The 12,542-nt window shown below is 54.5% G+C and overlaps 1 protein-coding gene across 1 annotated transcript in view; it reads right to left on the bottom strand.

The window, feature by feature from the left end:
• Nucleotides 1–12,542, bottom strand: part of LOC144098753 (uncharacterized) — a 102,109-nt gene that overhangs the window by 19,357 nt on the left and 70,210 nt on the right. The window contains exons 2-6 of the mRNA XM_077631604.1: nt 2,324–2,395; nt 1,909–1,980; nt 1,685–1,819; nt 1,301–1,444; nt 388–531 (exon numbers count right to left, since the gene is read on the bottom strand). Of these exons, the coding sequence (XP_077487730.1) occupies nt 388–531; nt 1,301–1,444; nt 1,685–1,819; nt 1,909–1,980; nt 2,324–2,395 (567 nt within the window). The remainder of the gene's footprint in view (nt 1–387; nt 532–1,300; nt 1,445–1,684; nt 1,820–1,908; nt 1,981–2,323; nt 2,396–12,542) is intronic.

Raw genomic sequence — 12,542 nt, 5'->3', positions numbered from 1 at the left:
AATGAATGAGCTGTTTATTTAGAAAGGGAGGCTCAAGGCCGTTTGTTGGGGAATTGGGTTGTTAAGGAAGGGAAAAGTAGTGGTATACTGGTACATGAAGGGACGACATGGGTGGTCTAGCCACGCTTTACACTTCATCTGTAAATGGCTTACCGGCCCTCATTGGGAATAATAAAAAGGCCATGTAGCACTTAGCGATAGCAAGACAAAAAAAAGAGATCATTATGTGAAGGAAGAAGTCAAAATGGTGGTGAAAACTTGCTGCTGGACTTCTACAAGCCTACTCAAACCACATTCAGAGATGTCCCCCACCAACTCCTCACAGCACAGGTACAGCCTAAATCCTTCAGGAGCCATCGCACTGAAGAAAGCGAGGGAACCACTCACAGAGTCTGAATCTTGCCGAGGTAGTAAAAAGCCCCATCGGAGAGGTGGCTGATGAGGTTCTTGCGCAGGCTCAGAGATTCCAACGTCTCGAGGCCCTTGAAGCTCAGTCCTTCGATTGCACGGATCCGGTTCTTGTCCAGTTCCCTGGAGGACAGGCGTCAGTCAAGCTTATCATGTGCTGTTGCTCTTGCTTGGACACCCAGCGCCCTCAAAAGACTTTAAATAAGCCCAACTAAATGAGAGGACTACAAGGTAAGCAGAACACACTTGAGTTTAAGTTAGGGAATAACGCATAGACTAAAAGTGGCACTTGAAAGTTGCTTGACTCGTTACCATGCATGGTGCTCTACACATAAAATTGACTGTAATGCTATAATGCGTGAAGAAGGTGAGTGCTCCACATTCTAACAATTAGGCAGATATAGTTGTTTGAAAATTCATTATGCTTGCACATATCTGTTGAATATCTGCTACCCAGGATTTTTTTGCAAATGCCGCGGGCTCTTTGCCACGATGAAATTTCGATTCCCAACCATCACCTACTGTGCTCTCTTCTCTCTAGTTAAGGCACTTCTAACAGTTCCACATTATACTGCTTTTTGCAGTAAAAATACTTGCACAAGCACAAAAGGAAAATTCATGCAAAACACATAACATAGCTGACTAAGGCTTTCAGGGTTCTAAATCGCATATCTTGTGTTAGTGCCTGCCCAGCAAAGTCTTCTTCGTCTATGATGACTTTTTTTTTTTTTGCGCTAACAAGTCCATCAGCAACTGGCTCAGCACCAGTGTTGTTAAATGCAAAAGACAAACCTGTGCCAAATGATATTGTAATACAATAAAAAATCAGCATGCACAATACTGCAGAATGAAAAATCTAGCACACTGTAGGCAGAGCAAGTGGAAAACTCACAAGTGTTTCAGGTTGTTCAGATTCAGGAACAGGTTTTTGGGAATGGTGGCGAGGCGATTCCTGTTGAGCAGCAAAGTCTCCAGACTGGTGAGGTTGCTGAGAGCACCTTTCTCTATACTTGAAATTTTGTTTGAACTCAGTGATCTGCACAAATAAAAATGGAAAACACGTTTGAACACAGTTCTCTCTGAACAACATGCATTATGGACCCGGTCACTGCTGAACTGCCAAAACCCTGATGTCACTACTACTACTACTACAATTTTATCAATAAATCAAATGCCTTTCACTCAAATAGCCTAATTGCCATTTCAAAATGCATGCTTTGTACAAGGCAATGGTAAGGCCATGCATATGAAATCACTAGAAATGACTAGAACTTACAAATGTTGAAGTTTTGAACGATTTGTGAAGATGCCACTGGGAATGGATGTGATCTTGTTAAAGCTTAGGTCCAGGTTTTTCAGAGCAGGGAGTTTCTTCAGGTCACTGGTGAGCTGTGGTATGGCATTGTGAGCTCTGCAGTGGAAGAAAAAAATTTGTAAGAGCCAGCTACACAAGTACGAGTCACTGTGGTATTCAAGTAACCTTGAAAGGCTTCAACTTACAGGTTAAGATCAGTTAGATGTGCAAGCGAGCCAAGGTTTGGGATCGCAGAGAGCTTGTTGTGTGCAACTTTCCTGAAATGAAACAGTTGTTTTGGCCATTAGTGCTGCTTGAACAAAAAAGTTTTACTCTATCGGCATACAGCTAAGCGCTCCTGCTTTTACTGCAGTGATTTGCAAGGCACACTTTATATCACTGAGTGTCACTGTTAACCACTCAGTGTGCTGTGTTTTGCCACTATTTTTTTTAACAAAGTTGAATCTGCCAATTAAATTGAGAAGGAATTCCACTACTGCTATCTCAATAATTAAACCGACTGCTTAGCTTACTAGATTCTGCACCTTATTTACACTTTATGGAAGCAATGCGCACAATCAAAAAATTAATGCAAGAGCCCATCAGTGGCGGTTTACTCACAGGCGTCGCAGGTGGGTGATGTGTTGAAGGCTGCTGGCATCCAACACAGTAAACTCGTTATGGCTTATGTCCCTGCACCAGAGAATAAACAAAAGAAAACACAAATGGGTCATGAGCATTTAAGGGAAACACACGTGTCATTCAGTTGAGCAACATGTATACCGCGGGGGCAGAAATTTACGCTACATCACAGTGTAGATAAAACATGCGTGCAGGAAGATGCGTTGCGCTGTAATGTACATTTCAATGTTAATAAAGATGTCACAAAAAAAACGAAACACTGTTGTGCTTATAAAAGCGCCAATGTTTTTCTTTTCCTGGCCCAAATACAAGCAATAAAGACATTTCTTTTATTTACTGCAGCTGCGGCTGTCAGCGCAACATTTGCCAGGCCAAACGACTTCATCAGTCTCGAGCGCACAATACGACGCCCAACTAACTCCGACGCACGCGGTTGAAGAGAGGAAATTCACGGCATTACACACCCAAGCGCAGATGGGGTCAAATAACGACCTCTTTTATTGATGAGAGCGTATAAGCATAGGAGGAGAGCGTTCTTCTCGAAAACAAGCTCGCCGCCAGAAGACGGGCGGGACGACGTCGGAGAAGCGTTCAAACGTGAGGACGCGAGTGCTACGCGACGAGCAGGCTTTCAGAAGCAGAAGATAAAAAAAAAAAACTGCGGCTCGAACGGGAGCCCAGCCGGCCGCGCACCATCTCAAAATAACCGCAGCTGTCCACGATTTCTGTGCAGCACCCGCGCGATCATCGTCTGCGGCACTAACAGGGGCTGTTACGAACACGAAACGCCAGACAGATTAACATCGACCACCTCGAATACCAACGACCAGAAAGCAACCAGATCGTTTACCCATGCAATCACAGGGTTTTCAAATGCCCCCCGCGCTTTTTGCTGCCGGACCGCTCGCGACAGCAGCGCCCCTGAGGACGAATTCGGGCGCTGCACGGAACTGCGCCCGCGGACGAGCAGTACGCGAGGATGCCGGCGCGTGTATGTACTGCGGTCGTGCCGTTCAGCCACGTGTGCACGCAGTAGGCCTGTGTGTGTGTGTGTGTGTTAGTCCGCCCCTGCTGGCCTAATGCTCAGCAGATCGTCATTCACCGGAACGAACCGGGAACGTGGCCAGATTATATATACGCACGCAGGGACGCAGACATCCCCCCCCCCCCCCCCCCCCACCTCTTCCCGTTTCTCCTTGGTCGCCGGGAGGGCTGGCATCCTTCCTTCAGCTTGCGAATCATGACGCGTGCGCCGTGCAGAGCCTCGATCTCTGTGCTGTGAACGATTACACCCTTCTACTCGCCATGAGCGGGGGGGGGGGGGGGGGGGGGGTTCTGCCCGTTTGCCAGCACGAAGGGAACGAACGGTGCGAACCGCAGCGAGCTATAGTTCATTTCGCTCATTATACGGCCGGCAGATGAAAGCGGGACGCTTCCCCAGCCGGCTGCCGCTAGGAAAGGCCGTTAACAAATGAGGGCAAACAGATAGGGGAAAACAAAGAAAACACCTCGCGCACGCTAAAGCGTCGTCCGTAGGCGATATATATATAGATCGCGCGCGTCCATGACCTTGCGAAAAACGAGGCGTCCTGCAGCTGCCCACAAGGCTGCTGTAATAGTAGTAGTATACTTCATTTGGCAAATTAGGCTCATAGATGTGGTCGGTGACTCAACGGACCAGTTGATCCCCGGTGCAGAATTCAGCTTGCAGACGTCCAGTTCCAATCCGTACCCTTCGCTGCACCCCACCTCCACACGAAGTTTTCCGGAAAAAGAATGTGTCTCATATTTGTACCAGACAGCCACAACGGCACGCAAAAAGGCGCGCGTGAGGAGGATGGGGGAAAATAAATTAAAAAAAAAAAACGAGACGGTCGCCTGCTAAGGGGCTGTGCGAGCGCCATTACCAGGCGCGTTTTCGCAGACGGACGCGTTTTTTTTTGTTTTCGTATTTCGTCCAGAGCAGCAAATTGCGTGAAGCCGCCACATTCCCCCCCCCCCCCCCCCCCCCCCCGCCCCAAGCTGGCGATCTGGCAGTATCGAAAGGAGCTGAGTAAAGTGATTGGGGGGGGGGGGGGGGGGGGGGGGACAGAGAGAATCGAAAGCGGTTCCGCGATGGGCGTTTAACAGCAGCGCTCTGCGCGCAGCTGGCGCTCCCTTCTCGTCTTCCTCAGTGGGCCAACACGCACACGCCGCCGCCGCCGGGGCTGACGCACGAACGGGTCACGCGGTGCGCTCGCATCGCCGGACGTGAGCGTGATCATCCGTCAAGGAGGGCGCCGTGGCACGCACGCGCATTTGGGCAGCCGCTCGGAACCAATTCAATCCCTCTATCCCTCCCGTGTGCGCCATGCTCTCGATCCCCAAGCATCCAGGCAGCGAATGCTGTCCTAGCCAAAGTGCCCACAAACTAGGAACAAATCGGGCAGGGAAAAGAGGGGGGGGGGGGGGGGGGGTCTATGATTCACGAGTACCGATCATAGCAGCGGCCTATCTCAAAGCTCAGCCCCTCCGCCCTTACTCACGAGGCCTATCATTTTAGCATAACGGGAGCTCTGTGAATCTGCTCGGCCGGTTGAAAGCGTTAGGGCATCTAAAAGAGCGTATACAGTTCACCCGCTCTCTAGATAGAAGCGGGGACGGGGGGAGCGTCATGGTTAGGTTAGTTCGGTTCAGTTAAACGCGGCCTTTTTCTGCGCGCCAGTGAAAGAAAGGAAGAACATTCCTCCTATGAAAACGAACCAGGAAGTTCAACGAAAATGCTCGCTCGTGTGTGCGTTGATGTTACAAAGAGCGTGCAAGCGGGAGGAAACGCGAGCCGCGGGCGATATGACGGCTCCGCGCAGGCAGAAAGCCAAGAGAACAAAGCACCCCCGGCACAAGTGCGAACGAGAGCAAAGCAACCAGGCACCTAAAAAGGATGACGTCCAAAAAAGCAGCACCCCCCCCGCGCGCGCGCACACACACACACACACACACACACACACACACACACACACACACACACACACACACACACACACACACACACACACACACACACACACACACACACACACACACGTTTGCGCAATCGACAACCCAACGAGCGCGGCTTCAGCGTGTCGCCAAGCGTGTCGAGTCTAATCACTAGGTGCCTCTCGGAACATTCCGAAGGCGTCGAACAACCACACCCTTCCCTGACCACAGCGACCGGCTGTGGAGAGGGAGGGTGGAGGACGACAACCACGACGCAGCGCCCACTCAAGGCTACGATGCGATCGTCCGCTAAAAAAAAAACCAGCCCGCGTAGCACCAAGGGCGCGAAGGACAGGACCCCCACGACGCCGCCTAGCTTTCAATTTTTTTTTTTATTATCACTCCCTTATTGCGAGAGAGACGCACGAATGGAGCACGCGGCGGCAAGGTACGGCGGTGTCACCCGACGACCTTTTTCGCGCCTCGCCGCTTTCCGCAACCACTCTCTCGACCCAGCTGACCCCTCCCACTGCCAGAGAGCGAGCGCCGATAAGAGAATGCCTGCGCGCTAATGCATTGGTACACATAGCGCACACGCCGGCATCACTGGCATGCGCGGGACGAGTCCCTATCGGCGACGAACACCAACGCGCGAAGAAGACAGGGCTCGGGATGGGACTCAACAGAAAGTGCCCGCCCGGCCGACTGATATGCAATGCAAACTCTATAGAGAGTGGGAGTCGGAATAAAGTGGAAGAGGAGAGAGATATTCGGCCCCGCGTCAGATCGAAAACACACAACGGTGCACGCCGTGTTCTTATCTTTTTTTTTTCTTTGAGTGCATACCGACCTTGACGACATCTCAGCTTTTACGGCGAGTACAGAAAGAGCACGCGCGACCGCAGTGCACGCCATGACCAGTTAAGGCGACAGCATTTCACGGATTCATCGGCAAACGGCCAACTCTGGCACGGTCTGAATTCGTCGGCCTAGCGCGACAAAGCGGTACCGAATCAGTCACAAAGTATCAAAAGGCGACGCCGTCACCGAGACAGCGAGTACCTTCCGACTTCAATTTGAAGTCCATGGCGCAGGCACCGCAAACGGGAACGAGAAAGCGCGCGATTCAATCCAAACCCGCCGCGGTGGCTCAGTGGTTAGGGCGCTCGGCTGCTGATCCGGAGTTCCCGGGTTCGAACCCGACCGCGGCGGCTGCGTTTCGATGGAGGCGAAACGCAAAGGCGCCCGTGTGCTGTGCGATGTCAGCGCACGTTAAAGATCCCCAGGTGGTCGAAATTATTCCGGGGCCCTCCACTACGGCACCCCTTTCTTCCTTTCTTCTTTCACTCCCTCCTTTATCCCTTCCCTTACGGCGCGGTTCAGGTGTCCAAAGATATATGAGACAGATACTGCGCCATTTCCTTTCCCCCAAAACCAATTATATTCAGTCCAACTGGAATGAACAAGTTTCGAACGTGCGGTCTGCCATTTTTGTTTTAAGCCAATCACGCGATCCCGTCGTCGATACTTAGCCGGGCGTCTCTCATACCTGCCTCGACATACCGTCTATTCTTCCTTCAACCCACACCGTTCCCCCGTTAACGATGTGGTGCAACGCGCTCCCCAACGGCCGAGTATGCGCAACGCCAAGGAAGGAAGGCAACGGGCCGTTTGACCTTTGGCGGTTCAGCGCTGCCGCATCGCAGATAACGAGGGGGCTGCAATGCTCCACAGATAAGGAGCGCCAGGGAGGCAGACCCAATGGAGATACGGAACAGCGGCGGCGCTGTCTCCAACGTCCACAGGGCAAATACGCGCGCCAGTTGAGAGATAACAAGAACGAGGAAAACAGAAAGACCGCGCGATTCTTCCGCGTCGACTTCCAACACCTATAGCCTTGCCGCCCACCTCCCACACGCACATAATGCACGCACGCTCAAGCAGCTCAAGGCGCATTTAAATGCTGTTCTTCGCTCGAAAGGATTAAGGTTTTTCCGGGGGGGGGGGGGGGGGGGGGGTACATTTATTATCGCGTTTTTATTTCTAACGCATGCATGCATCGAGACGCACTTTGCAAATAAAGCTCGCCCATTGCGGTACGCGCCTACGCGAAACGTTCTTCTATGGCTGATCTCAATCGGTTGTCGCGATGGAAAGAATAACAGATAGAAGACGCGCCTCGATCGATAGCGGCGTGTGCATTAAGAAGGTATTTCTCTCGTGCCAAGCGAAACCTCGCCAGGAGGAAAAACAGATGCGATGCACCACGTACACGAAAAAAAAAGGGCTTGGACAAAATAATAAGCCGGGATATAAAACTAGCGTGGCAGCTGCAGCCGTGGTTGGCGCGGCGATGCGCCGGAGACCGTGGAACACCAAACGCCGGCAAGAAGCGGAAGACCGCTGCTGCGTTAAGCTCGCCAAGAAAAGCTAGCAACACTCGAACACAGGTGCGTTTTGCAACAGGCGACCTTGTTGTTGTGAAAAAAAAAAAAGGTGGGCGCGCACTGCTGCGCCAACAGACCATTTGGCAACAGCAGTAGCTACGGCACGCCGGTGTGCACGGTGGCGCCGTGTTGCGCAATCGTCCCTTTTGCCAATCACGCACTCCCCAAAGAGAACGGAAACGGAGATTAGTATTGCGCGCCAGGACGAACGAACCGCGGAATAACAACGCCGTCCACTCCACAGCGCGTACGTATTCGAGGCGGTCGAGAGCTCGACTCATCCGAGCGTAGCTCTTCTCTTGGCTGAGATTCGAACCCGTGACCTCGCGGTAGGCACCAGCGAGCGTGACTTACTGGCAAGGCGCCTGCCTGGCTCACTACTAGCGGCAGCATAAACAAGAAACAAAGACCAAGAAGCAAGGGCACCCGAGAACACCGCCAATGAACGGAGCCAAGCACGCCGTGAAAGAAAGGAGCTTAAGCGGCCAACACCCGTTATCTCTTCGCCTCTTCCGTTCATTTGTTGTGCGGGGCGAAACAACGCCGCTTGTTTATCCATGCGGTAAAAAGGCGCCCGGAGTCGTGTCTTTCGGAGCGCTTACGCGTCAGCTGCAGGATACCGCCAAAAGCTCACTTCACCTTTCCACACTGGCGAAGGTGACCGACGTCAAAGCCCCTTTACTTTCTACGATCACAATACCAACAAGACAGGCAGAAAGAAGTAGTCCACGGACAGAGCAACACGCAAGTGACCTTCTTCTGACGCTGCAGCTGGCCACTCGCGGAGTCTTCGCCTCGCGCTGGCGAGCTCCGTCCGGCCCGGGGCCCGCTGTTGACGGGTGCGACAGAGCACGGGAGGAGGAGGAGGCTCATTCGCGGGAACAGAGAGGAGGGAAAGCCAACACGTCTGCTTCTTCCCGACGACGCAGAAGAGGGAAAGGTCATCACGGACAGGAACGCCGACCGAATGAATGCGCCGGAAAGAAAAATTGGGAAGGCGATGGGGAAACGGGGAAGCGTGGACACGGAGGAAATGGAGGAGGGCGACAGCAGCGGAAGCAGACGGAATAACAAGACTGCGCGTAGGCGTCCGCGCAGCAGCAGCAAAAACAAGGCAGACGCGCAGTATACACAGGGGAGGGGGAGGCAGACCGAAGGAGCTGCCGCCCGAGCCCCTAGAGTTCGGGCCCTCGGGCTTCTCTTCCCTCTCCCGCTCACTCATGCGGAGGAGGAGGTGGAAGACGGCGACGGATCGGCATGTCGCACGGGAGACAAGAGAAGAACGGAAGGGAGAAAGCTCGCGGCGCGACCCGACAGACTCGCTTCCCTTTTTCTCCGCTTCTGTGGGACTCGCTGCGGCGGCTCTGTTGCTGGCTGCTCAGCGGGGATATTTCGAGAGCCGGCCCCGACAAAAGAAGGAAGCCGCGCAGCACGAAGGAAGAAAGCAGAAGAACGGAGAGGAGGGCAGACAACGGGAGCTGGGAGCAGCGGGTCGCGACGCGGAGACACGACACTTCTGCAGCAGCAGCAGTGGAAGACGCCACCGGCTCGCCCCTTCTTCAGACCGAGATGGGAGGCACGGGGGGTAATACACGGGGGCGTTCCCCATGGGCCTGACAAGAGCAGCAGGGTTCACGCCGACGCCCTTTTTTTTTTCTCTCTTCCGCAGCCTTTCCTGCTCACCCTCCACTTCGCCGGCATCGCGCGTAGTGAGTGTCGGAATCCGCTTCCGTCGGGACAACGCAGACCGGGAGCGCGACCTAGCTGCGCGCGCGCGCGCGAAAACGCAGACTTCGTCTTCCGCTATTCATTTTTATCCTTTTCGTCCCGAACTCGTCTGTTCTTTCCCCTAAATGCAAACTGTCCAAACTAAGCGCGGATTCCTCCGATTAGTGAGACAGCCGGTCAACGCAGTTTCTGGCTTACCATGCGCCTAGAAGAGGCGGGAAAGGAAACACGCGTACGAGGAAGCTCTGTCCGCGAGCTCACGCTGCTGATCTGGCCAGAGAAGAACGGCTGAACAACACGCCACAAATACTACCCCTTACCCTCACCAAGCAAGACGAGTGAGCGAATCCACTACTCACACCGGCTACGGTAACACCATCTTCAGCCTGACTACGCCCACTGTTTTCCCTTCAATTAAACGGTTACCCCTTTCCAGTCCCAGCTGCGGCAGCCTTAATCTCGCCCGCACTCCTGACTCCCAGCCTCCCCCTACTATATCCTTGCCTTCCCTCGGTCGGAATCCACTCCGTAACCCTAAAGGGTCATCCAATTACATGCCCTGCCTCAGCCCATTTCTTCTGTTAGCGGCATACCGAGTGTTAAAGCTGCTGCCGTCGGCGGCGCTAATTCAACGCGCACGCGCCACGAAAGCAAAGAAGCGCTGTCAGACACCCTTTGTCGGCGGCCGGCTGCAGCAGCAGAAAACGCACGCACCACGCGTTGATGAGCGGCACGCCCAAAGGGCTGCCGTATTAGCGACCCCATAGCGTTCATGAGGAGGACGACGTAGCGCTCAACCGCCGACGAAAATTGTCCGCAGCTGGGAACGAACCACCACACGGCGACGACGCCGCTGCTGCTGCTTTTTTCACGGCTCGTTGAGTGCGAGCGAGGCGGCTAACCAGAAGGCCCAACGGTTACCCTTCTCCACCCCCGCCATAAAAGCTCGCGGAGGCCATTGAGGTCCACCGCCGAGGCCGGCGGGGTAATAGTAATAATAATAGCACAGAGTAGCGATGCTAACCTGCGCGCCCGCGAAGAGGAAATTCGTCGCACGCTTCCAACGTAAATCATACGCCCGCCTGGCGCATAATAAAGGACCCATTCGTACGGCAGCCGGAAACTGTCGCTGTTCAGAGAGAGAGAGCAGTTGGAGGGTGAAAACGGAGCGAATGGACCAACCGCCGGCCGTGTCGGCGAGTGTGACGTGCCTGAACGGTGATGCAAGCAGCACCGCAGTTCACACAGCTGCAAGTCAGCTCCAAGTTATAGTACAGGTTTGACCGGCGACACGCAGTTCGAGCTCGAGGTCCAAATTCCGGACACAGCCCGGCGAAGAATGAACGAAAAGCTGCGTACATAACATTTGATTTCCCATCTCTCGCTACTCTCCTCTGCAAGTGGCCTACAAGTATCTTCCCAATATCCAGACGTTTTGCAAGGAACGCAAGCAAGACGGCACCGGACCCACCGTCCCGAATATCCCATTAGCGCACGCTGCGTTCCAAAACTATTACGTCTAACGTTCCGGCGGCCGAACAGCAGCACGCGCGATGGATCGACGCCTCTCGATTAAGCCGGACGACCTTCGCCCGCGCGAAACCGTGCAGCAAAGCGCCACAGCACACCTCGGCCGACCAGTACGAGGAACTCGCGTCGGGCACAGCGCGCGCGCGCACACACACACACACACACACACACACACACACATCGCCAGTTCCCTCGTTCTACAAGTATTTCCCTTTCTCGTTCGATTCTCGGCGCTCGTTAATCTCTCCGCAAATTCATTAACGCCCACAGCGGCTACAACAACAAGCTGAGCGGCAACTTTTTTTCGTCGTTCGAGGAGGAGAGCACACCTCTCCTCGTTCCGCGCCCGGCTGGTGTGATGAGGCCTGCAGCTGCCCGCCCCCTCCTCTTTATTTCTTGCTCGCTTTCTACCCCTCAGAACACAAACGCACGTGCCGCTCGCTTCGCGGCTGCAGCGGCAGCGCGAACAGCGAAAGCCGCCAGAAAGCAAACAGCCAAGAGAGCGTGGCGAGGAGGAACTTGTCAAATGTTTCTCCGACAATGATTTACGCGGCTGTTGCGTCGCTCCGTTCGCTCCTCGCAGTGAGAAGCCGATTGAAGAGGAAGCAGAGGAGGAGGAGGAAGAGGCCGGCACACACGGGGCGAATAAGAGGAAGAGAGGCTGCCATGTTTTCAGAGGAAAAAGAAGCGGAGAGGCAGCGTGCAGCCCGCTGTAGCAGCAGGGCAGCGGGCCGCCGCTGCGGAAGATTTCCCCGCGGGTGGTGTGGCAGCCGCAGCGGCGGCGCAATGCTGCGTGTGTCTGTGCGTACGCGCTAGACAAGAGAAGCCACGTGACCTCCGCGGTCAACCCAATCAAGCAGTTCTGCCGGGCGCGGAGGCGGCAAAGAAAACGAGAAAGACGCAACCAAGAAGAAGGCGCGAGCAAAGTCCTGCGCTCGCCTTTGCCAGCCCCTCTGTTACAGGGAGGGAGGCAGCAGGCGAAAATAAAAAGTGAAACAAAAGCGCGAAAATGAAGCGCACGCAACAGGAAAGAAGGAGCGAACTGCTCCTCTACCACCCCCTCCTCCTCACAAGCACAAACAGGCACCAGCCAGAGGAGGCGGCAGAAGATATTCGGCGGCATTTCTTCGGAGGCGCCAGGCAGACGGGCCGGGGAGGGGACCCGCAGTTCCTCTGGAAGGGAGGATGGAGGGGGGTTCGTCCCCACCCCTCGTTCGCGGCCCTCTTTTCTCCGTTTCTCGCTCATCGCATAGCTGCCGGCGCTGGTGTTCCCCAGACGCCGACGCGCGGGCAGGCTCCGGAGCGTGTGCCGAATCCGCTTTTGTTTTAGGGATTATTGCTGCCTTTTCTCTTCGCACTCTCCCTCACGGACGCTCACCGACAGCCCGGCTGGGCAACCCCAGCTTTCTCTTTCGTGCTGGAGGCAGCGGGAGCCCCGCAGGAAAGGCGCGCCTGCCCGCCTGTCCAGTCGCCGCCGATCGGTCTTGGACCCGCGCCGTAAAAACTACACCGGGGGCGAGATTCATCGATAAGGG

This window comes from Amblyomma americanum, chromosome 7 (assembly GCF_052857255.1).
Source record: "Amblyomma americanum isolate KBUSLIRL-KWMA chromosome 7, ASM5285725v1, whole genome shotgun sequence".
Lineage (NCBI taxonomy): Eukaryota > Metazoa > Arthropoda > Arachnida > Ixodida > Ixodidae > Amblyomma > Amblyomma americanum.
The sequence above is the reverse complement of the archived record's forward strand: the minus strand, read 5'-3'. Positions and strand labels throughout refer to the sequence as shown.